Source organism: Saimiri boliviensis, chromosome 3 (assembly GCF_048565385.1).
Source record: "Saimiri boliviensis isolate mSaiBol1 chromosome 3, mSaiBol1.pri, whole genome shotgun sequence".
NCBI lineage: Eukaryota > Metazoa > Chordata > Mammalia > Primates > Cebidae > Saimiri > Saimiri boliviensis.
The window spans coordinates 142,007,249-142,031,973 of NC_133451.1; the positions used below are offsets into that span (position 1 = coordinate 142,007,249).

Below are 24,725 nucleotides of genomic sequence, written 5' to 3' on the forward strand. Positions count from 1 at the left end.
GCAAGAGGAAGAGAAGAGTCTCCTCTCAGCTGGAAAAAACACTGCAGGAGATTGGACGTGTCTTAACACGCGCGGTCTCCTATGCGCACGCGCAGTGGTCGCTCCTAAGGGAATGGGCGGCAGCGACGTATCCACGTCGGGCGCACTGACGTTAGAGTAGCGTGCGTCGCCTGCCTGGTCCGCAGTACCGTGGTGTGCGTCACGCTCTGCGCCGCCCGCGAGGCCAGGAGAGGGCGGAGCTTCCACCTCGGCTGGGGTGGGCGGATTCACCCGTAGAGGAGGGTAACTTTCCGGTACTGGTTCTTGAACCGTTGTCTGGTCCCTGGGGGTGTAGCGTCGAGACAGTTTCCTAGTTCCGCTTACAAAATATCTTCCTTTTTGTCATCCAAGTGGTGACTGTCATGTCGAACTCCCGGCTCAGGTCCCGCCGAGACCCCGGGGGTGGCGCCGGGGCAGCCGGCCGGGACGAGCTGGTGTCGCGGTCCTTGCAGAGCGCTGAGCACTGTCTGGGCGTCCAGGACTTCGGCACTGCCTATGCTCACTACCTCCTCGTGCTCAGTCTGGCGCCAGAGCTGAAAGACGAAGTGAAGGTGAGGGCCCCTTTTTCTCACTTGCTGGCAGATCCATCGTCCTTGTAAAAAAAAAAAAAAAAAAAAAAAAAAAGTAGAGGGGCCAGGGTGCGTGGCTGGGTGGTTGCTCTTAATATTTAGGGCCCTTTTTTCCCCTCACTTGCTAGCAGATCCAGCGCCCTCGTTTAAAAAAAAAAAAAAAAAAAAGCGAGGGGCCAGGGTGCGTGGCTGTGTGGTTGCTATTAATATTTACTGTTCACCCTTAATGCCTTTCTCTTATTCACACCTACGACCAACCCAGAGGAGAATCCTGCCGGCTTCACCTTCGAAATATGTCCAGAATCTTCCTTCTCACCATCTTCCCCTTTACTCCCCTGGTTCAAGCTTCAGTTATCTGCCAGCTGCTGCAATGGGCTTTCCACTGGTCTCTCTCCTGCAGTCTGTGTCAACATAGCTAGCTTTTTGCAACGAAAGTCAAATGTTGTCACTTTTCACTTTCAAAACTTTCATCTCATTAAAAATTCTAAGGACCCTTAAATTGCAAATGAGTTCTCAGGTGATCTCTTTCTCCCTATATCTGATTTAAGCATGCTATGGCTTAAGGGCCTTTGCATTTTTTATCCTGTGTGTAGTAGGAATATAGTGGGCCTCTAGTTGAATAAAGTGTGCAGTTAGCCTAAGGTGATTATCATTTAATGATGCATTCTTTAAGCTTCAGTTATTGGATTATTTTGCAAGTTATTTTGTTGAAACACTGTACTTTTTTCAATTACTGTAGAATCTAAATTATGAAAAATGATTTAAATTTGCAGTTACTTTGCTTTATTTAGACTGAGGGTTTCTCAGCCTCTGCACTATTGACATTTTGAATGGGATAATTCTTTGTTACGGGGGGAGATGTCCTGTGCATTGTAGTATGTTTGGCAGCATCCTTTTCTCTACCCACTAAATGTCAGTAGCGTCTAGTTGTTTGTAGTTCATATAAACTTAGTGTAAACTTCAGGACCAACGGGCCTGCTTTAGGAGGAGATGATATGTTGAGATGCAGTTTGCTTCTCCAGGTAGGCAGCAGTAGAAAAATGGATCAACTCAAGTGATCTTTCCTCTGTTCCTTGTTTCCTAGTTTCCTTTTCTGTGAAACAGGGACACTGCCTCTCTTAAAAATATTTACTGTGTGTTAAAAGTAAATTTAAAATTTGTAGTGCAATGCCCGAAAATCAGTAGAGTAAGCAACTAGTTTTCTTTCCTGCCGAACAAAGTCTGTATTTCTTTGTATGGACCCCTTGTAAAAATACCATTTCCTGCTACTCTATTCCCCATACCCAAACTCCAGCCACACCAAGCCACTTATCTGTAGACCCTCTATCTGTGTGTGTTTTTTTCTTTTATTAATTTTGAGACAGAGCCTCACTCTGTTGCTCAGTCTAGAGTGGAGTGGTGCAATCTCGGCTCACTGCGACCTCCGCCTCCTGGGTTCAAGCGATTCTCCTACCTCGGCCTCCCAAGTAGGAGGGATTATAGGTGTTTGCCATCATGCCTGGCTGATTTTTATATTTTTAGTAGAGACGAGGTTTCGCCATGTTGGCCAGGCTGGTCTCGAACTCCTGACCTCAGGTAATCTGCCCACTTTGGCCTTCCAAAGTGCTGGGATTACAGGCATGAGCCACCGCACCTGGCCAGAATCTCCTTTCTTGTCCTTGTCTCTCTAGTAAACTCCATTAAGATTCAGTTCCAAGTATCAACTCTTTTGTATAAAATATGTGAAGACTATTTAAAATGTTTTAATGGTAAAGCTGTAATGACTAAAACTTTCCCTTTCCACAGTGTTGCAGCATGGAGAATGGCTGGAGGGAGATGCGATTGGAACTAGGGTGACAGCATGAAGGCTGTTGCTGTAGTCCAGCAAGTGGTTACAAGGGCCAGATTAGGTTGTAACTGTGGGAATGGAGAGGAGGTAACAGATTTAATGATACTGAGATAGCATTGGCTAGGTTTGAAACACTATATGTGGAGTTAAGGTACCATTATAGGTGACTCTGTGGTTTGAGGTTGAGTGGTATCTTAATCTTATATCCTGTGTCAGAGGAATATGATTAGTTCAGTTTAGAGCGTTCTGAACTTTTCCAAAATTTTATGTTAAATTTCTCTCCATAGGGCCTCTGTGAGGCCTTTGTGTTGCCCCAGTTCTTTGCACAATAATTGTTCGGGAAATAATTTGAGTTAGACTACATTTGCAATGGTTGGAGCTCCATTGCTTGGTTGAAATGACTAATAGGAATCTGTATGTATGAGTCTGAGGTTCAGAAGAGAAGGTCTTCACTAGAGATGTAAATGTCACATCTATTAACACATGGATGACAACAAATGTATTAGGGATGGATGAGAGAAAAAAGAAGAATGCTAAGTACAAGCTCCAAAACATAGGAACCAACAAAAATGAGGCAGTTGGAGAATCAGAAGCATATGATCCAGCAGCTAAGAATGGAGGGAGTTTAGAGAGTGGTTAGACTGTCTAATTCTGCTTATTATTGCCATGTAGGTGGTAAGATTCATTCATTTGTGCACTCATTCAGAAAATGGTGCCTACTAAAGCTAAATGAAATTTAAGGTGATCATTCAATGGTAATTAAGTTATATTGCTTGGAATCTTCAACTAATGTTGTATATTCTTTTATCTTTTATGTTATTGACTAATTCATAATTTTTTTTCTTATTTGTAAAGGAAACTTTTCAATACACGCTTTTCAGATGGGCTGAAGAGCTTGATGCTCTCAATCGGACACAAGACTTACTTGGTTGCTATGAGCAGGCCTTGGAACTGTTTCCTGATGATGAAGTGATTTGCAATAGTATGGGGGAGCATCTCTTTAGGTTTGTAGTCATTTCAAAATTACTTGTTAAGAATTACTCTGTATTAGTCTGGATAGGGATAAATCATACCGTAATTTGAACAGGGAAAGTTTAATATAGAAGATTATTAAGTAAGGAGAACTGAAAAGAAAAGCAGATATATAACATCATTGCAGTTTTAATATTATATAACATACTACATAATAGCCACTGCTGCTAGGAGTAAGATAGAGTATCCAAGGAAGAGTTCTCCTCACTGGGCTGAGTTCCAGACCTTATTGGAGAGGGCATAGCTGTGATTCTTAGGATGACAGTAAAGTCACTGTAGTGCCTTGCCAAGGAAGTTCTTGTAAATTTATTTTCTGGACCTGGCTATAATTTTGCCTTTTGGGGTACAGAGAAAGCCTCATGGGGAAGTATCTCATCAGAGGTACTTCATTACAAAACCTTATAGTAGGATAAGGGGCCCTGAGGAAGCTGCTGACCTTGGATGCTGCTAGCTGCCATACATTTGAGAAGCTTGGTGCTGGAGAAGCCCTAAGCACACTGGAATCAGGAAGCACAACGCTTTCTTCCTACAGTGTCTCTCCAGCACTTTTTTTTTTTTTGACAAAGTCTCACTTTGTAGCCCAGGCTGAGTGAAGTGGTGTGATCTCAGCTCACTGCAACCTCCACCTCCCGGTTCAAGTGATTCTCATGCCTCAGCCTCCTGAGAAGCTGGGATTATAGGCACCTGTCGCCCCACCCTGGCTAATTTTTGTATTTTTAGTAGAGACAGGTTTTCACCATGTTGGCCAGGCTGGTCTCGAACTCCTGACCTCAAGCGATCCACCCGCCTCACCTCCTAGAGTGATGGGATTACAGGTGTGAGCCACCATGCCTAGCTTCCAGCACTTTTTTTTTTTTTTTGAGACAGTGTGTCAGTGTGTCACTGTGTCACTCAGGTTGGAGTGCAGTGGCACCATCAAGACTCACTGCAACCTTGACCTCCCAGGCTTGGGAGGATCTACCTTGATCTTCCCACTTCGGCAGCCCCCCTAGCTGCACCCCAGTAGCTGGGATTGCAGTACATGCCACCACGTCTGGCTTATTTTTTGTAGAAACAGGATTTTGCCATGTTGTTGCCCAGGGTGGTCTGGAACTCCTGGGCTCAAGTGATCCTCTGGCCTCAGCCTCCCAAAGCACTGGGGTTACAGGCTTGAGCCACCACACCCGGCCTTTCCACGCTTTTTACCAACAAAGCTTATCCTTGTGCCAACTGGTGGGAGAATGTTAAAGGGCTAGATGCATTTTTCACAGAGCAGGCAGAAAAGGGTGAATTTGGCAATAAGTTGATAACTAGCTATGTTGGGAGTCTTGAAACCATTTCCAGATTTACTGAATGGCTAGAAGGGCTCACAGGACTCATCATATAGTCCTATTCATGGCTCTCGTGTATTACTGTGAATGGATACAAAGCAAAATTTGCAAAGGGTAAATGTGCATGGGGCAAAGTGTAAAGGAAAAACCAGGTGCAAGGTCAAAGGTTCTTTTTCAATGAAGTCACGCAGGATGCACTTCATTCCCCTGGTGATTTATGACAATACATGTGAAATGTTGCCAACCAGGGAAACTCATTAGAGGCTCAGTGCCCAGGGTTTTTACTGAGAGCTGGACACTTAGGTACCCTCTGCCTGGCATATACCAAAATTCTAGATTCCCAGAAGAAAAGCAGGTCAGGTGTTGAGCATAAACTATGTTTAGTTTGAGCATAAACCGTTGCTGAGCATAAACCAAACTGTTTAGGCACAGCGAGCCACTCTTATCAGTTAGGGTAGTGGGAACCCTCTCCAAATCCAAATTCCCAGATGCCAACTAAGGGACAGTTTTGTAAACAGGCCTTTCAAAGGATGGCAGTCAGGCCTGCTATGTTAATTAACTCTTTCTGCATACTAGTACATGTGCATGAAGAATTCTGTGAAAGCACAGGAAATAAAATGGTTCACATTGCTTCTGAGTTTGAAAGTTGCAGAGTAATGGGGACTGAGCATGGCTCTGCCAAGTTTCAAAGTAACAGTTGCTCACATTCCAAGGAATTTAGTTAATGAAATCTCATTTTAAATGTTCCTTTTAGGTTTTTTCATGCATTTCCTCACTAATTGCGTCCTCTTTCCCTCAAATCACATCCAGCAAAAAAAAAAAAAAAAAAAAAAAAAAAAACTTAATGTTGTGAATAATGAACTACAAAACTCCTAAGTGACCACAGAATTTCTCTTCTTAAGCGTATCTTGAGTTTAATAGCTGTTAATAATCAATCCACTACTTTTGTTTCTGGTGCCCATTGGGCCCTTGCATGACTGACTGGACTATGCAGGGCTAGGGATCCTAATAAGGCAGTATATATACTCTGTAAAAGTTTTGAGAAATTAAATTAATTGAGCAATCAGCTCATTGTTTAATACTTTTTTCAGTATAGAGAAATAATGTTTTATAAATAACTTTTAAGAAGAACATGGATCATTAACCTGACAAATGTTATGCCTCTGTGATAATTAATGTAAACTCTTTATATGATCATTCACAATAAGTTTTATGAATATTTATTACAAGATTGAATGGTATGTCTCCAGAAAAAAATTTGAGATTTGATGTATAGAATTTTTTGCTTATTTAAAGAAATTCTAGGGTGGGCGCGGTGGCTCATGCTTGTAAGCCCAGCACTTTGGGAGGCTGAGGCAGGTGGATCAGTTGAGGTCAGGAGTTTGAGACCAGCCTGGCCAACATAGTGAAACCCTGTCTCAACTAAAAAAAATACAAAAAGTAGCTGGGTGTGGTGATATGTGCCTGTAGTCCTAGCTACTCTGGAGGCTGAGACAGGAGAACTGCTTGAACCTGGGAGTTGGAGGCTACAGTGAGCCAAAATAGTGCCAATGCATTCCAGCCTGGGTGACAGAGCAAGACTCTGTCTGAAAAAAATAATTCTACCTGTCAAAATAGAATGACTTTGTTGAGGCTGCTCGATAAGTTGAAAATATAAACAAAGTAGTATTAAGTTTTTTATGTGTACATAAGTGGTTTTGTAAATGAAATACAACTTTTTCATAGAACAGTCTTTTTCTTCATTAGAATTTTTGTGTATTCTCCATAGAAACTTTATAATTAGGAAAAAATCGGTGAAAACAATTTTTGTTTTGGATTTGTTTTAATCTCATTTCACTGCCTATAAATATAAAATAAAATAAAATAATTATAAAATAATGGGAGAATTCTTGTTTAGGAAACATGATTATAATGTTCTATTTTATATAGAAACATACCTTTACATGTTCAGTAATTGTTCTGTGCTATCATTCTTTCCCTTATTTAGTTTTATTAATTTTTTTTTTTTTTTTTTTTGAGACAGAGGCTTGCTCTATCACCCACACTGGAGTGCAGTGGCAGGCAGGATCTCAGTTCACTGCAACCTCTGCCTCCCAGGTTTAAGCAATTTTCATGCTTCAGTCTCCTGAGTAGCTGAGATTACAGGCGCACACCACCATGCCTGGCTAATTTTTGTATTTTTAGTAGAGATGGGGTTTTACCATGTTGCCCGGGCTGGTCTCTACCTTCTGACCTCTAGTGATCCACCTGCCTCGGCTTCCCAAAGTGTTGGGATTATGGGCATGAGCCACCATGCCTAGCCAAGTTATATTTTTATTCAATGAGAAGTTCTGTATAAGAAATACTTTTGCCAAACTTTTTTATCCAGTCTCTGCAATGTAACTGCAAGGCATTTTAGCAGTCTTAATTAACATGGTTTAGGGAGTGACAATGAATTCTCCTTTAAGAAACAAATATTTGATAGTTTTTAATTGTAAAGTATGTTAATAAGTAGAAAAATAAGGCAGATAATCAACTGGGGGTTACTTGTTCATGTTAATAGCTAACCTGATAGATACAGCATCCATTTTCTACAAATTATCAACCTCTTTCCACTTAAATGAAATTTGTTTTAAAAGATTTTTTAAAATAAAATATTTTTTGTGAGTAATCTCCTCAAGTTAGTTTAAAAAATGTATATTTTATAAAAAGTTTTCTTTTGTTCTTTAGTTCATATACTGGGAGTTACTCTAAGGATTCAATTTTATTTCCAGGTTATACACATGCAGTGATCATAACATTCCAAGACATGTTTTGGGATAAACTCAATTTAACAGAAAAGTCATATTTTTGGTAGATTGTAACTTTTGGTGACCTGTTCTTGTAGGACATTAGGCTGACCAGTTACCAGTCATTGAGACAAAAATACTTGATATTAATTTGTTTTGGGGAGATGTAACTAAGCAAAATTTTTAATTTGGACAGTAGCAATTCAGAATTTGTGATAGCGTGAATGTGGCTTTAGCTATAGAATTTACCTTTGTTCTTGGCTGTTCTTGGTGTTTTTGTTCTACACTCCATTTCTCATCAAACATAGTGTATCATTGACTCTCCACCAAAAGAATCTGTTCCAGGAGAAAACTATTTCCCAAGTAAACGATAGCTGCTTCTCCTGATACTTATTTGTGTAATAAAATTTGTCTGGAGTGTCTCAACTTCACAACCTTTTGTTAGTCTGGTAGCATCAGATTTAAACAAAATGTATTTAAATTGCGAATCAGGAAGATAACGTTTTTCCTAGTTAAAAGAATAAAGGCATTCTGGCATTCTTATACTTCACTTATATTGTGGATATACATGTTGAGTCTTTCAATGAGATATGCTTTAATAGAGTAGGTTATATATTTTTTAGATTAGAATTGCAATTTAAGGAAACTGATGATGTATTAAATATCAAACCTAAGGGGAACACAAACCTAGGAAATTATTGGGGGTATGTTTAATACCCATTGCTGAGTTAGTCTCTCAACAAATAATGATTACATACAATGTATGTGGTACTGTACTGTGTATATTGGTAGTTGCAAATAAGAACAAGATAGTTTTGCTTTCAAGATAACTTAAAAATAACATATCAACCTTATGCATTTAAATTTTCACCTAAATCATGAGTGCCTCTTACTTGACATAGGACCATTGCTTTTGCTTTTTAGAGTGCAGTCCCCTGTTTGGACTTCTAGAATGTGTTTTTTGCTTAAACCATGCCTAGAATGAATAGTATGATTAAGTTTCTCTAAACTTGACAGAATGCTTAAAGGTACTTGTGAAGAACCATGAAGGAAAAGTGTTCTGCTAGCTCAGTTCTGTTCAGTGTGTGGTACACACATTGATTCTCATCCACAAATTACTGATTAATGACAGATAATTATAGAAATTGAGAGTAAGTGTTTGGAAATGGGTATAGCAATCTGACATTGCTGTACATCCAAGCATATGGTTAGGAAACTCTTAATGTGGAAGAGAGTATATAGATCAGTTTGGGTGCTGCTGAAATCTGATATTATGTGAGCTGCATATGAATCATGTGCAACACAGTCATATTGGTCTGCAAACAATTGAGAAGGATGCCCTGCTTCTCACTATTGTACTTGAATAGTCTTAAAAATAAAAAATTAAATAAAAAAGAGAGGAGAGGTTTTTCATTACAGGTAGTTTGAGAAGCACCGTTCTAGAAGGTTTAATAGGTTTTTTTCTCCTGTCTTTTATTTTTGATTTGCTCACATATAATTAAATAGTACTTTCTTGAGTGACTTGCCTTTGATTTTTTCCCAGAGCACTTAGGCACAATAGTTTCCTTTATTTGGTCATATTTATTTACTTAGTGTAATATTAAAATATATAATTATAATAAGTACAAAACTGACATAAACTGATCTGGCAGCAAATACAACTGACTCTTGGTGACTGTTAACTCAGTTGCTGAGAGAAAAGGCATGCAGGCACACCAGAGCCTACTAAGCCATAGGCATTAGTGTGTTGTACAGAGGGAATGGAATTGGCTAAATGGAGGATGACTGTGAAAGCTATTGCTATTCATTAGTGCAACAGTAATTTATTTATTATTATTATTATTTTTTTTTTTTGAGATGTAGTCTCGCTCTGTCGCCCAGGCTGGAGTGCAGTGGTGCGATCTCTGCTCACTGTAACTTCTACCTCCGGGGTTCAAGCGATTCTCTTGCCTCAGCATCCTGAGTAGCTGGGACTGCAGGCACATGCCACCACACCTGACTAATTTTTGTATGTTTTTAGTAAAGATGGGGTTTCACTGTGTTGGTCAGGCTGGTCATGAACTCCTGATCTTGTGATCTGCCTGCCTTGGCCTCCCAAAGTGCTGAGATTACAGGTGTGAGCCACCGCCCCGGCCTACAATAGTAATTTATAGTCAGATACTTGTTTGTGTCATGGAATATATAAAAGTAATAGCAGTTCAGAAAAGAAAGAAATCCTGAGAATTGCAGTCCTCTGAGAAAAGACAGCTTCCCAGGGCCGGACGCGGTGGCTCACGCCTGTAATCCCAGCACTTTGGGAGGCCGAGGAGGGTGGATCACGAGGTCAAGAGATCGAGACCATCTTGGCCAACATGGTGAAACCCCGTCTCTACTAAACATACAAAAAAAATTAGCCGGACGTGGTGGCACATGCCTGTAATCCCAGCTACTTGGGAGGCTGAGACAGGAGAATTGCTTGAACCCAGGAGGTGGAGGTTGCGGTGAGCCGAGAATGCGCCATTGCACTCCAGCCTGGGCAGCAAGAGCGAAACTCCATCTCAAAAAAAAAAAAAAAAAAAAGACAGCTTCCCAAAAGCGGTAGCCCTTGGATTGGTAGGATTTGGGGTGTTGGCACGGGATACCCAGGCAGGAGACGGGCATAAACAAAGGTGCTGCAATTGATGGCATACAATTGAATATATTTTGTCTTTGTTATTTTTTACTCTAGAATGGGCTTTAGGGATGAAGCAGCTGGGTATTTTCATAAAGCAGTGAAACTAAACCCTGATTTCAGTGATGCAAAGGAGAATTTTTATCGTGTTGCAAACTGGTTGGTGGAACGCTGGCACTTTATCATGCTTAATGACACCAAGAGGAATGCGATTTATAATGCAGCAATCCAAAAGGCAGTTTGTTTGGGGTCCAAAAGTGTCTTGGACATTGGAGCAGGAACTGGAATACTAAGGTTGGTAGTAACTGCATTTTAATGATATATACATGTATACTAATGTAGATTAAAGATTTTGCCAGATATAGAAAATTTAACATTGGAATTTAAATTTGGAAGTATTTCTTATAATCTTGTTAGGCTTATTTATGTAGCTATTATTTTGTTTTTTACTATAACTTTTATCAAGAACTGGGTGTAACTGCTAAGGAAAATTTGGGATTATTGAAATTTTGAATAATGAGTTTAAGAGTATTTTTTATGTTAACATTCTGGTGGAATCTAGTTGTCCAGGTTAAAGCCCATTAGCATTCATTAAAGATACAATGCCAGTTGTGTTTTAATAGAGTAGATCCCTTGGTTTATTGAATGATTTGTTTCTAGACAAGAATATTAGTTTATTTTTTAATGCAGAATGTGTAATGATTGTATTAAAGAATAAAAGGAAAAACATTTTAGCATCAGAATTTCCTTAAAATTTGAGAAAATACAGCAGATTATTTTTTCTTGATGGAACACTTTTTTCTCTTGTAGCATGTTTGCTAAAAAAGCTGGAGCACATTCTGTGTATGCCTGTGAGTTATCCAAGACCATGTATGAACTTGCCTGTGACGTAATGGCAGCAAACAAGATGGAAGCAGGGATCAAACTCTTACATATGAAGTCACTTGACATAGAGATTCCGAAACATATTCCTGAAAGGTATTACCATGTAAACTGATTTTAGTGTTTATACTTTTTTTAAAAAAACTAAGGTGTATTTTTAGTTTTCAGTCCAAACAAAATGCTACAAATCTCTTATTTTGTAAAGATATGGATATAGGATGGGATAGTTTATTGAAAGACATATTTAAATAAAATTATTATTATTATTATTATTATTTTTGAGACGGGAGTTTTCGCTCTTGTTACCCAAGCTGGAGTGCAATGGTGCAATCTCGGCTCACCGCAACCTCTGCCTCCTGGGTTCAGGCAATTCTCCTGCCTCAGCCTCCTGAGTAGCTGAGATTACAGGCATGCGCCACCATGCCCAGCTAATTTTTGTATTTTTAGTAAAGACAAGGTTTCACCATGTTGACCAGGATGGTCTCGATCTCTTGACCTCGTGATCCACCCGCCTCGCCTCCCAAAGTGCTGGGATTACAGGCTTGAGCCACCGTGCCCGGCCTAAATAAAATTATATTATTTAGTAAAAATATTTAAAGATCTTGAAAAAAATTTATGGCAAGGGATTTAATAAACTTGATCTTAGCAAGTTACTTTACCTTTGTGTGTTTTTAAATTTTTTTTTTTTATTTAAAAAATTTTTTTTCTTTTAATAGGGACAGGGTTTCACCATGTTGGTCAGGCTGGTCTTGAACTCCTGACTTGAGGTGATCCACCTGTCTTGGTCTCCCAAAGTGCTGGGATTACAGGTGTGAGCCACTGCGCCTGGCCTTTACCTTTGTTAATTTCAGTGTTCTTGTTTGTAAAATAGATAATTCATCTTGTGGTCAATAACTACTTAAATGTTGTACTTAAAAAGAAAACATAAGCAGTTCAGATTGAATGGACTTACCACATTTTGTGTTAATATCCTTGTTTAAAATGAAAGCTTTGGAAATGTCAGCTGTCAGCATATTTTGGCATGGGCCCTTTAAATGATTTGAATATAATTCATATAAGTCTTGGGTTTTTAGTATATTTTCTCACTGTGATCCGTATCATAAGGGTGATGGAATTTTAGAGCTGGAAGGAATTTAAAAATGATCTGGTTCAACACTATTCGTTTTAGAGACAACGTTTTCTTTATGTAGCACTTACTTTACCTGTCTCTTCTGGGTCTGTCTTCCCATCTTACTTCAATTCAGTTTGTACCGAATGAAGACGTTTTTGCTCCTTATATAAACTATGACTTTAAAAAGTCTTCTTCCATATATATAATAATGTTTATGTTAACATAATGCCTACACTTTTCAATGGTCTCTACATTTATTCTCATGAGAAAATTCCTATTGGATTAAGGCAAATGTCATACACATTTTATAGGAAAAAACGCTCTCCTCAACTGTCTTGTTCCACTTGGGCTGCCATAATGAAATACCACAGACTGGGTGGCTTTAATAATAGACATTTATTTTCTCACAGTTCTGGAGGCTGGAAGAGCATGATCAAGGTGCTGGCAAGTTTGCTTTTTGTGAGGATTCTCCTCCTGAATTGCAGATGCTGCTTTCTTGTGGTGTCTTTACATGGCCTTTCCTTCTCCAAATATAGTCAGTTTGGGGGTTAAGGGCTTCAACATGAATATTAGGAGGGACATGAGTCAGCATGAATCAAAGTTACCTTAATTTAATCTATATTTTTCTCACAGATAATGTTTAGAAAGATCTATTGGTTTTGAAATCAGGAGCTATGGATTCCAGATTAGACTGTTATTAATTTAGTCTGACCTTAAGCAAATCTCTAGACTTCAAGATATTAGACTAGATGATTTGAAACACCTTTCACGTTTTAGGTGTATGCAATCATAAATACTGGATATTTTCTGTATATGTTGAGTTTACCCACTGTGGAGGATACCAAAGTCATTGTTACCCTCAAGGCACTTACAGTCTAGATAGGAAGATAAATAATATTTATGAATTTTTTCTTATCTTCGAACTACATAATGAGTGATACTGGCAATAAATGCTGAAGAAGTTCAGAGAAGGGAGAAACTATTTTAGTATGCCTTTGAGTAAAATTTTCTGGAAAGAAAGTATGGACAGAAGAGCAGAGTTCTGGGGACTAGGCTTTTGCAAAGACAGACAGTGGGTACAGGAAGAGTAGTGATAAGAGAGGCACAGTCAACACGTAGGAGGCAAACATGGTTGAGACAGTGTCATAGAAGGTAGAGATAGATTTTCAGAGGGAGGGCTCTCTCCTACAGTTAGTGTTATTTGGAGATCAAAAAAATGACACCCAAGAGAGGATTCATTTTAATAAGTAGGGAGTTATTGATGGTAAAATGTATTTTTATAGACTGTTGGAGATGGAAGTCTACTTGATTGGCATTAAGGAAGGAGACGGATAAAGGTAATGGATATGAACCACTCTTAAATGTAGGCAACGAAAGAATAACCTGGAGAGAGAACAAGGCCAAGTGAAGGTTGCCAATCCCCTCTCCCCAACTGCCCCCACCGCCCTTCCATCTTCCAAACCAAGGAGAAGGAGCCGGTGGAGAACAAAGGAGCTTAAGGAACGTTCCAGTAAAGTTCCTCAAGATTCAGCAGTAGATACTAAAAATGAAATGTATTAGGAAATTTTACATATGGACTGTACCTATAATATACTCTTCCTTTCTCCTCTTAGCTTTGACATCTTTTTATAATAGCATGACATTTTACTTACATATATCTTTGAAAAATCATTCTATAGAGTGTCCCTAGTTGTAACAGAAACTGTCGATGCAGGTTTATTTGGAGAAGGAATTGTGGAGAGTTTGATTCATGCATGGGAGCATTTACTTTTACAGCCAAAGGTAAGCACTATGAAAATATTTAAAATTGATTAAGAATTCGTTATTTCATCAGAGATTTATTGAATCCTTAGTATATTTACAAAGCAATATGAAATATATTTTCCATTGTCAAGGTGTACATACTGTGTGAATGGAAAGAAATCTATGCAAAAAACATTTACTAACAGCATGATACAGTATCTACTTATGTGCCCAAATGAGATATACAGGCAAAAATACTCCAGGGAAGAATTCATAGGAATTGAGATTACTTTGTGGAGGGACTGACTATGAAATTCTTGAGTAGGGTTGAAAAGGGAGGTACTTTCAGTCTTACAGACCTCACTGCCTATAATTTTGGCAAATTATCAAAAGGGAGTATAGTGATAGCTGGTTTGGTACTGATTTAAGTTACCTATTGAACCCAGGCTATGGATTGGACAGGACTTTTTTTTTTTTTTTTTTTTTTTTTTTTGAGGCGTAGTTTCGCTCTTGTTACCCAGGCTGGAGTGCAATGGCGCGATCTCAGCTCACCGCAACCTCCGCCTCCTGGGTTCAGGCAATTCTCCTGCCTCAGCCTCCTGAGTAGCTGGGATTACAGGCACGCACCACCATGCCCAGCTAATTTTTTTGTATTTTTAGTAGAGACAGGGTTTCACCATGTTGACCAGGATGGTTTCGATCTCTTGACCTCGTGATCCACCTGCCTCGGCCTCCCAAAGTGCTGGGATTACAGGCTTGAGCCACCGCGCCCGGCCTTTTTTTTTTTTTTTTGAGACAGTCTTGCTCTATTGCTAGGCTGGAGTGTAGTGGCATGATCTTGGCTCACTGCAGCCTCTGCCTCCTGGTTCAAATGATTCCCCTCCCTCAGCCTCCCGAGTAGCTGGGACTATAGGTGCGTGAACCATGCCTGGCTAATTTTTTATGTTTTACTAGAGATAGGGTTTCACCATGTTGGCCAGGATGGTCTCGATCTCCTGACTTTGTAATCTGCCTGCCTTGGCCTCCCAAAGTCCTGGGATTACAGGCGTGAGCCAGTGCGCCCGGCCCAAGGACGAACTCTTGCCAAATTATATTTTGCATTGAAATCCTCTGTTGTAGCCCACAAATCATTGATTTGGTTTAAATGATAAGAATTATCAATGAAAGGATTTTAATATGTAATAAAAATTCAGTATTGACAGAAAATGATTTGGATTTAAAATTGCTAGTTAAGGTTGAAAAGAGCAATTTTTTTTTTTTTTTTTTTAAATAGAGACAAGGTTTCACCATGTTTGCCTGGCTCTAGTCTTGAACTCCTGGCCTCAAGTGATTCTCCTGCCTTGGTCTCCCAAGGTGCTGGGATTACAGGTGTGGCCACTGCTCCTGGCCAAACAATTTATTGTAGATAATGATATTGATTTCTTGATCAAAGTCATACCTAAATCTTTTTTTCTATGCAGACTTACAGTCCTTTCCTCCTCCCGTCCTCCCTCTTTTTTTGTATCCTTTGCATTTGTATTGTGGAAAAGAAAAAAAAATATGTATATATATATATTATATATATAAAATATATATAATATATATACACACACACATATATATATATGTATGTATGTATACACACACACACATATATATAGCAGTGAAAATACTTATTCTGTTTTTTTGAGATGGGATCTCACTCTGTTGCGCAGGTAGGAGCACAATGGCACCTTTTTTCAGCTTACTGCAGCCTCAAACTCCTGAGCTTAAGTGATCCTTCCATCTCAGCCTCCCAATGTTACCATACTTGGCTAATTAAAAAATTTTTTTCTTCTGTAGAGAAAGGGTCTTGCTGTGTTGCCTAGGCTAGTCTCAGACTCCTGGCCTCAAGTGGTTCTTTCTCCTTGGCCTTCCAAAGTGCTGGAATTACAGGTGTGAGCTGCCATGATCTCAGCTAACTGCAACCTCTGCCTCCTTGGTTCAAGCGATTTTCCTACCTCAGCCTCCTGAGTAGCTGGGACTATAGGAATGTACTACCATGCCCAGCTAATTTTTGTATTTTTAGTAGAGACAGGGTTTCATCGTGTTAGCCAGGATGGCCTTGATCTTCTGACCTCATGATCTGCCCACCTTGGCCTCCGAGGTGCTCGGATTATAGGCATGAGCCACTGCGCCTGGCCCAAAAATGATTTTTAAGGAAGAAAAAAGTTCTTTAAGTTACGTATCCTTACTTATTGCCTTTAAGTTTTTAAACTTACATTTTCATAGCTTATCATTATGTACATATAATTTTACGTACATGTGATGACATAATTTTTATTGTTTTTTTTTTAGACCAAAGGTGAAAGTGGTAATTGTGAAAAGTATGGGAAAGTTATACCAGCAAGTGCTGTTGTATTTGGGATGGCAGTAGAATGTGCAGAGATAAGAAGACATCATAGGTAAGTGTATTAGTCTGTTTTCACACTGCTGTAAAGAACCTCCTGAGACTGGGAAATTTATAGAGGAAAGAGGTTTAAGTGACTTACAGTTCTGAATGTTCAGAGACCTCAGGAAACTTACAAACATGGCAGAAGGGGAAGCAGGCACGTCTTACATGGCAGTAAGCAGGTGAGAGGGAGAGGAGGCGCGGGAAGCACGAGACCATGTGCATGAGTGTAGAAAACACTACCGTTTGTAAAGCCATCAGATCTCATGAGAATTCACTCACTGTCATGAGTTTAAAGGTCACAAAACTACAAATCCTCACCCAAATATGTATTCACTAACACAATTTCTTTTATAACAAAGCATAAATATAATTGTCTATTAATCAGAGAAGTGGCAATTAAAACCAATGGGATAACATTTTCTAACTGCTTATGTTAGCACATTAAAGTTGTATGATGTTTTGTTTTCTCATAGGTGTAGGGAAAATTTATATACTGTAGATAAAACATTTTAGTAGCTTGATTTGGCATTTTCTAACAACACCAAAGATGTTTTTAGTCTTTGATTTAGCATTTCTGTGTCTGGGAATCTATCCTGATAAATACTCATACATGTGTGGAGTGATGTGTATACAGGGATGTTCACAGTAATACTGTAATTGGAAAAAATGCAAATAAAAAATTATCTGAATGTTTATGTGAATAAGAAAGTATTTCAATAAATTATGATATAAGTCACCTAATACAAAAAATAGTTAAGAAACATGTATAGACAAGGGAAGAAGTTTATAGTATACTGTTAAGTGAGAAAGACAAGGCATAATCTTAGGAGCAGTGAGCATACTTAGAACCCAGATCTTGGTTTTTAAATACCATTTCTCACCAAAGGAACTACAGCTTCTTGAAGCAGTGGCTGATTCCAGTACTGGGGTGGAATAGATTCAAGGTGATTCTGGGACATCTTGTATTAGAAGGTGAGAAGTGCTCAAAAAGGATTTAGTGGAGGGAAAGGGGAGCAAAAGGACACAGCAGCAGCTTGAAGAGTCTCTCACTGGCCAGATTTGGGACAATTTGATCAAAATAAAGAAGGGGCCTAATGGATTAAAACCCACTGAATAAGAATCCATGAATTTCTACATATCTTAAGCAGATTAATAAATACATAAAAGGGAATAAAACTACAACTCATCCTTACAGTAAATGCTGACTAATAGTATATGAAAAATGAGGCAGTATTACTTTTTGGGAGGCAAGAATCATGAATAGATGCTAAATCAACAGAGGGAAATCTGATGAGGATCAGGGCATTTATATAGTTTCAAAGTATCTCTCAAATTACTACAAAAGGAAAGATTGTAAGTATGTAGGGAAGAAACCACACAATATCTTTTTTTTTTTTTTTTTTTTTTTTTTGAGATGGAGTTTCACTCTTGTTGCCCAGGCTGGAGTGCAGTGGTGCGATCTTGGCTCACTGAAACCTTTGCCTCCCAGGTTCAAGCCATTCTCCTGCCTCAGCCTCCCAAGTAGCTGGGATTACAGGATACCATGCCCGGCTAATTTTTTTGTATTTTTTTCTTTTAGTAGAGACAGGATTTCATCATATTGGCCAGGCTGGTCTCGAACTCCTGACCTCAGGTAATCCACCCTCTTTGGCCTCCCAAAGTGCTGGGATTACAGGCCTGAGCCACTTTGCCCAGCCTTTTTTAAAAAAATTAAATTATTATTATTATTATTTTTTGAGACAGAGTCTCACTCTGTCACCCAGGCTGGAATGCAGTGGCACAATCTCGGTTCACTGCAATCTCTGCCGCCTGAGTTCAAGCGATTCTCCTGCCTCAGCCTCCCAAGTAGCTGGAAATACAGGTGCCTGCCACCACACCTGGCTAATTTTTATATTTTTAGTAGAGATGGGGTTTCATCATCTTGGCCAGGCTGGTCTTGAACTCTTGACCTCATGATCCACCTGCCTTGGCCTCCCAAAGTGCTGGGATTACAGGCATGAGCCACTGCGCCTGGCCTTAATTTTAATTTTATTTTACTTTAAGTTCTGAGATACGTGTGGAGAACATGCAGGCTTGTTACATGTATATACATGTGTCATGGTTTTTTGCTGCATTTATCAAGCTGTCATCCAGGTTTAAAGCCGCACATGCATTAGGTATTTGTCCTAATGCTCTTCTTCTCCTTGCCCCTATGTTGACAGGCACCAGTGACCACACATCTTAACCAAGTGATTAAAGCTAACTCACCAGTAAGATTCCTCCAGATTCGATGCTTTGAGGATGCATTTCTTATATAGTACCACATCCAAAATGTACAACCTGTGATAATCTAATTGTGAGAAAACCTCAGACAAACCCAAGTTGGTACCATTCTGTAAAACAATTGGCCTGTTTTCTTAAAAAATGTCAGTGACATGAGAGAGCAAACATGAATAACTGTTTCAGATTAAAGGAGATTAAAGAGACAGGGCACCTAAATTGAAACCGTGACTTGTATTGGGGAAAAAAACTATATTTTTCGAGATAGGGTCTTGCTCTGTTGCCCTGGTTGGAGCACATTGGTTCAATTATGGCTCACTGCAGTCTTGACCTCCCAGACTTAAGTGATCCTCCCACTTAAGCCTCCTGAGTAGCTGCAACCACAGGTGTGTACCACCATGTCTGGTTAATTTTTAAAATTTTTTATAGAGACAGGCTCTTGCTGTGTTGCCCATGCTGGTCTTGTACTCCTGGGCTCAAGGGATCCTTCTGCCATAGCCTCCTAAAGTGCTTGGATTACAGGCATGAGCCACTGTGCCCTGCCTTCATTATTGATTTTTGATTCAGTTGACAAATACAGAATATGAAGTATAGGTTAGATAATACTGGCCGGGTGCTGTAGTTCACACCTGTAATCTCAAGCACTTTGGGAGGCCAAGGTGGGCAGATCACAAGGTTGGGAGATTGAGACCATCCTGGTGAACATGGTGAAACCCTGTCTCTGCTAACATACAAAAAATTAGCTAGGCATGGTGGTGTGCATCTGTAGTTCCAGCTACTCAGGAGGCTGAGGGAGGGGAATTGCTTGAACTGGAAGGTGGAGTGTGCAGTGAGCTGAGATCGCCCCACAGCACTCCAGCCTGGCGACAGAGCAAGACTCCGTCTCAAAAAAAAAAAAAACAAAAAAAAAAAACAAAAAACAAAACAAAACAAAAAAACCCTGAATTTGATTACTGTGGTTAAGAGAATATTCTCATTTTTAATAAAGACACACTGAAGTATCTTTTGAGAGATAAACAGACTTGATGAATACAACCTACTCACAAATGGTACAGAATGTTTCATAATGTACAAACAGAGTGTTATGTACAAATATAATAAAGGTATGAAGGATACACATTAAAATCTTTTACTATATTGCTCTAAGTTTGAACAGTCTATATTCAAGTAGTTTATAATAAATCAGAAAGAAATTGTCTGGCCCGGCACAGTGCTCACACCTGTAATACCAGCACTTTTGGAGACTGGGGTGGGCAGATCGCCTGAGCTCAGGAGTTTGAGACCAGCCTGGGCAACATGGTGAAACCCTGTCTATATAAAAATTACAAAAATTAGCCAGCCATGGTGGCATGCATGTATAATCCCAACTATTCAGGAAGCGGAGGTAGGAGAATTGCTTGAGCCTGGGAGATGGAGGTTGCAGTGAGCCAAGATTGTGCCTTTGTACTCCAGCCTGGGTAACAGCATGAGGCCTTGTCTCAAAAAAAAAAAAAAAAAAAATTGTCACATATTTTTTGTTTTAACTTGTGATTTTTAAATTTTGAGTTATTAAAATCATTAGTAGTTCCATTTGCTGGTTCATCTTTTGAGAGTGTAAGTGGTTCATCTTTTGAGAGTGTAAGAAAATAATCTATAAAAGTATGTTATTTGAACTTTTGAAACTTTGTAAGGGCAAATTCTCTAAAAAAAAAGTAATGCCACTGAGATGAGGTGAGGTGAGATGAGGTTGGAGTATTTTCCTTTTACAAAATCTTGTTTAAATTTTCATAAAGTATTTTTTGATTATAAATTCTCTTTTTTGCTTTTTGCTTTTTTGAGACAGGGGGTCTCTCTCTGTTGCCTAGGTTGGAGTGCAGTGATGTGATCATAGCTCACTGCAGCCTTGAACTCCTAGGCTCAAGTGATCCTCCTGCCTCAGCCTCCCAAGTATCTAGGACTCCAGGCACATACCACCATACCGGGCTATTTTATTTTATTTAGAAGAATCTTTCTATGTTGTCTTTGCTGGTCTCTTAACTCCTGGGCTCAAGTGATCCTCTCATCTTGGCCTCTCAAAGTGCTGGGATTACAGGCATGAGCCACCATGCCTGGCCCAATGTAAATTTTATTGATATCAGACATTTTTATAGTAAGTGTGTAAGCCATAAATTTGTGATTTGATGAATTTTCATGACGTTGATAGACTTGGGTAATCAGTGCTGATATCAAGGACAAGAATATTATCGCTATATAATGTAAAGTGCACAGGAAGAAACTCCTTCTCTTTACTGGCGCCCACTCTCCCTAGAGCACTTACTATGCTGACTTCTAACACCATAGATTAGTGTTGCTTGTTTTTAATTTCATACGAATAGAACCATACAGTGTGATTTGTTTTTGTGTGCCTAGCTTCTTTTGTGTTTACTTTATTTGTTCTCATTGCTGAATCGTACTCCATTATATTCCAGATTTGCCTGTTATAATACTGATAGATGTTTAGGTTATATCAGTTTTTTTGGCTTTCAGAAGCAGTGAAGCTATAAACATTCTTGAATATTCTTTTGGTGATGATATGTATTAATTTCTGTTGGCTGTATTTTCAGAAGTGGAAATGCCAAACACTGTGAGGTTCTACCATTAAGAATGAATCTGAATAGGTATGATCAATTCAAATTGGCACTACAAAGCAGCCTTCCAAAGTGATCTTACTAATTTTATACTCCAGTGGTGTAGGAGTCTCTATCCTCACCAAACTTGGTATTGACTACTAGTTTTTTTTTTTTTTTTTTTTTTTTTTTTTTTTCCATTCTGCTAAATGTGTAGTATGCATTGTGATTTTAACTCCATTTCCCTGATGGCTGTTGAAGCTGAGCACCTCTTCATGTGCTTATTGGCCATTTGGATATACTCTTTTGTGAAGTGTCTAAGTCTTTTGCCCATTTTTGTTTTTTTTTAATATGTAGGAATTTTAAAATATATTTTGTTTATGAGCCCTTTGTTGAATGTAGTTTTTACAAATATCTTCTCTCAGTGATTTACCTTTTACTTTCTTGCAGGGTGGGTTTTTTTTTTTTTTTTTGAATAGCAGCAGTTCTTAAATTTATTATAGACCTGTTTATAGTTGTTTTCCTTTATACTTAGTGGTGGTATATGTGTATATATGTAGTTATGTTTAAGATATCTTTGCTCATGAGATTTTATTTCATTTTTGTATTTTTTTCAGGACTCAATATTAGATATATTACTTTATTCTTAAAAAAAAGTCAATTTTCCTTCCCTTCCCCTATTTTCTCTCTCTACAGAGTGGGTATTAAGGACATTGCTGGTATCCATTTGCCAACAAATGTGAAATTTCAGAGTCTGGCTTATTCTTCTGTAGATACTGAAGAAACAACTGAACCTTATACAACTGAAAAGATGAATCAAGTTCCTGGAGGATATTTGGCTTTGACAGAGTGCTTTAAAATTATGACAGTAGATTTCAACAACCTTCAGGTGAAAAAGAATTCAGTTACTATTTTCAAACATTAAATTTCATGCATTGTTTAAAATAATATATAGGACGGTTTTATTTTATGAGTTTGCATGAGATTCCACTTACTGTATATAAAGAAAATGATTAAAGAGTAATTAGAATTTCTTGCTGAAATTATTCTCTTACTTACTTAATTTATTTTGAGGCAGTGTCTTGCTCTGTCACCCAGGCTGGAGTGCGGTGGTACCTACCATCTCAGCTCACTGCAGCATCAACCTCCTGTGTTCAAGCAGACCTCCTGCCTCAGCCCCCAATTAGCTACAGACATGTGCCACTGTGCCCGGCTAATTTTTGTAATTTTAGTAGAGACGGGGTTTTGCCATGTGGCCCAGGCTGGTCTTGAACTCTGAACTCAAGTAGTCTGCTGACATTGGCCTCCCCAAGTGCTAGGATTACATGCATAGGAGCCACCATACCCAATCTGCTTACTTTAAATACAGAGAACCTCCCCCCGCCCCCCAACTCCATTCTTAGACAGCTCTTTTTTTTTTTTTTTTTTTTTTGAGGCGGAGTTTCGCTCTCGTTACCCAGGCTGCAGGCTGGAGTGCAATGGCGCGATCTCGGCTCACCGCAACCTCCGCCTCCTGGGTTCAGGCAATTCTCCTGCTTCAGCCTCCTGAGTAGCTGGGATTACAGGCACACGCCACCATGCCCAGCTGATTTTTTGTATTTTTAGTAGAGACGGGGTTTCACCATGTCGACCAGGATGGTCTCGAACTCTCGACCTCGTGATCCACCCGCCTCGGCCTCCCAAAGTGCTGGGATTACAGGCTTGAGCCACCGCGCCCGGCTAGACAGCTCTTAACATACATACAATTATGATTATCCTTGTGTTATGCAGATGAGGAAATTGTTGCTCACATTAAATAATTTCCCCCCAAATTATTCAGCATGTGAATACAGGGGCAGGAATTCTAACATAGGTCTTCCTGACTTTTCTCTATATCATGCTGCCATTTCAAATTAACAAGATGAACAATAATCCAAATCTTTAGGTTATATGTGTATTGTGGTGACCAGCCTTTATGGTTTGCCCAGGACTGAAGCAGGTTCCAAGACTTGGGACTTTCTGTTTTGAAACCAATACAGTCCTAGGAAAAGCAAGAGAAGTTGATTACCCTGGTGTGTATATGTGTGTGTTGGTGAATGGTGTGAGGATGTTCTATATAAGGAAAGTGCCCAAAGAAATTGGAAAGGTTACATGGAATTCTCTAAAGGTCTTTAATAGGTAAAGTTAAATATTCACGTACATAAATGTTATAGGTGAAACCTGTTTGGAGGTAGAAGACTTTGTGAGGGTAATTTTAGCCTAAGTTGTTGTTTTTTTTTTTTTTTTTTTTTGAGACAGAGTTTTGCTCTTGTTGCCCAGGCTGGAGTGCGATGGTGCGATCTTGGCTTATTGCAACCTCTGCCTCCCAGGTTCAAGAGATTCTCTTGCCTCAGCCTCCTGAGTAGCTGGGATTAAAGGCACCTGCTACCACGAGTGGCTTACTTTAGTAGAGACAGGGTTTCACCATGTTGGCCAGGCTGGTCTCCAACTCTTAACTTCAGGTGATCCACCTGCCTTGGCCTCCTAAGGTGCTGGGATTATAGGTGTGAGCCACCTCGCCTGGCTAGCCTAAGATTTTCATAATTCAATAGAAGCTTTTATTTATTTATTTATTTATTTACTTATTGAGATGGAGTTTCACTTTTGTTACCCAGGCTGGAGTGCAATGACACGATCTCGGCTCACCGCAACCTCTGCCTCCTGGGTTCAAGCAATTCTCCTGCCTTAGCCTCGGGACTACAGGCACTCACCACCATGCCCAGCTAATTTTTGTATTTTTAGTAAAGATAGGGTTTCACCATGTTGACCAGGATGGTCTCGATCTCTTGACCGCGTGATCCACCCGCCTCGGCCTCCCAAAGTGCTGGGATTATAAGCATGAGCCACCGTGCCTGGCCTTCATTTATTATTTGTTACAACATTGTTCTTGAGGTGATCTGGAACTAATTTAACAATTTAGCCTTGCTTCCTGAGGCTGAGCTTTCTGAGCTTCAAGAGCATTCCTTACCTGTTCTGCCTTTCAATAGCAAGTAACATGTTTGTAGCTGCCAGTTACCCCTAAAATATCCTTTTATTATTTTAAGGCCTTTAAAAATTTTAATTTTTCTTATCCACTGCCAGTTACCCCCAAAATAACCTTTTATTATTTTAAGGCCTTTAAAAATTTAATTTTTCTTATCCACACACACAAATCTTCTTAAGGTTTTAATTTCAAAAGTCATGCCTGCCTGTTTAATACTTTCAAGGAATATAGGATAGAAAGGAAAAAGTCCTAGTATTTTTATTACATTTTTTTTGAGACTGAGTCTTGCTTTATCATCAGGCTGGGGTGCAGTGGCATGATCTTAGCTCACTGCAACCTCCACCTCCTGGTTCAAGTGATTCCCCTGCCTCAGCCTTCAGAGTAGTTGGGACTACAGGCGCACACCACCATGCGTGGCTAATTTTTTTGTATTTTAGTACAGAGTTTCACCTTGTTGGCCAGGATGGTCTTGATCTCCTGACCTCATGATCCGCTCGCCTTGGCCTTCCAAAGTGCTGGAATTACTGGCATGAGC

General features: G+C 39.4%; 1 protein-coding gene across 4 annotated transcripts in view; it reads left to right on the top strand.

Annotated features, from left to right (window-relative positions):
• The first annotated feature begins 200 nt into the window (after window positions 1-200).
• PRMT9 (protein arginine methyltransferase 9) overlaps window positions 201-24,725 on the top strand; it is a 47,230-nt gene continuing 22,705 nt past the window's right edge. For 2 of the 4 annotated variants that reach the window (XR_012516989.1, XM_039479204.2), the window contains exons 1-7: window positions 202-590; window positions 3,292-3,440; window positions 10,254-10,490; window positions 11,007-11,174; window positions 13,869-13,971; window positions 16,249-16,355; window positions 21,886-22,078. Coding sequence is in view for 3 of the 4 variants with exons in the window: in XM_039479204.2 (XP_039335138.2) it covers window positions 402-590; window positions 3,292-3,440; window positions 10,254-10,490; window positions 11,007-11,174; window positions 13,869-13,971; window positions 16,249-16,355; window positions 21,886-22,078 (1,146 nt within the window). In the remaining variant the exon portion in view is untranslated. Of the gene's footprint in view, window positions 591-3,291; window positions 3,441-10,253; window positions 10,491-11,006; window positions 11,175-13,868; window positions 13,972-16,248; window positions 16,356-21,885; window positions 22,079-24,725 lie in introns of those variants that run through there. The other 2 variants (XM_074396843.1, XM_039479205.2) reach the window with 2 other exon arrangements.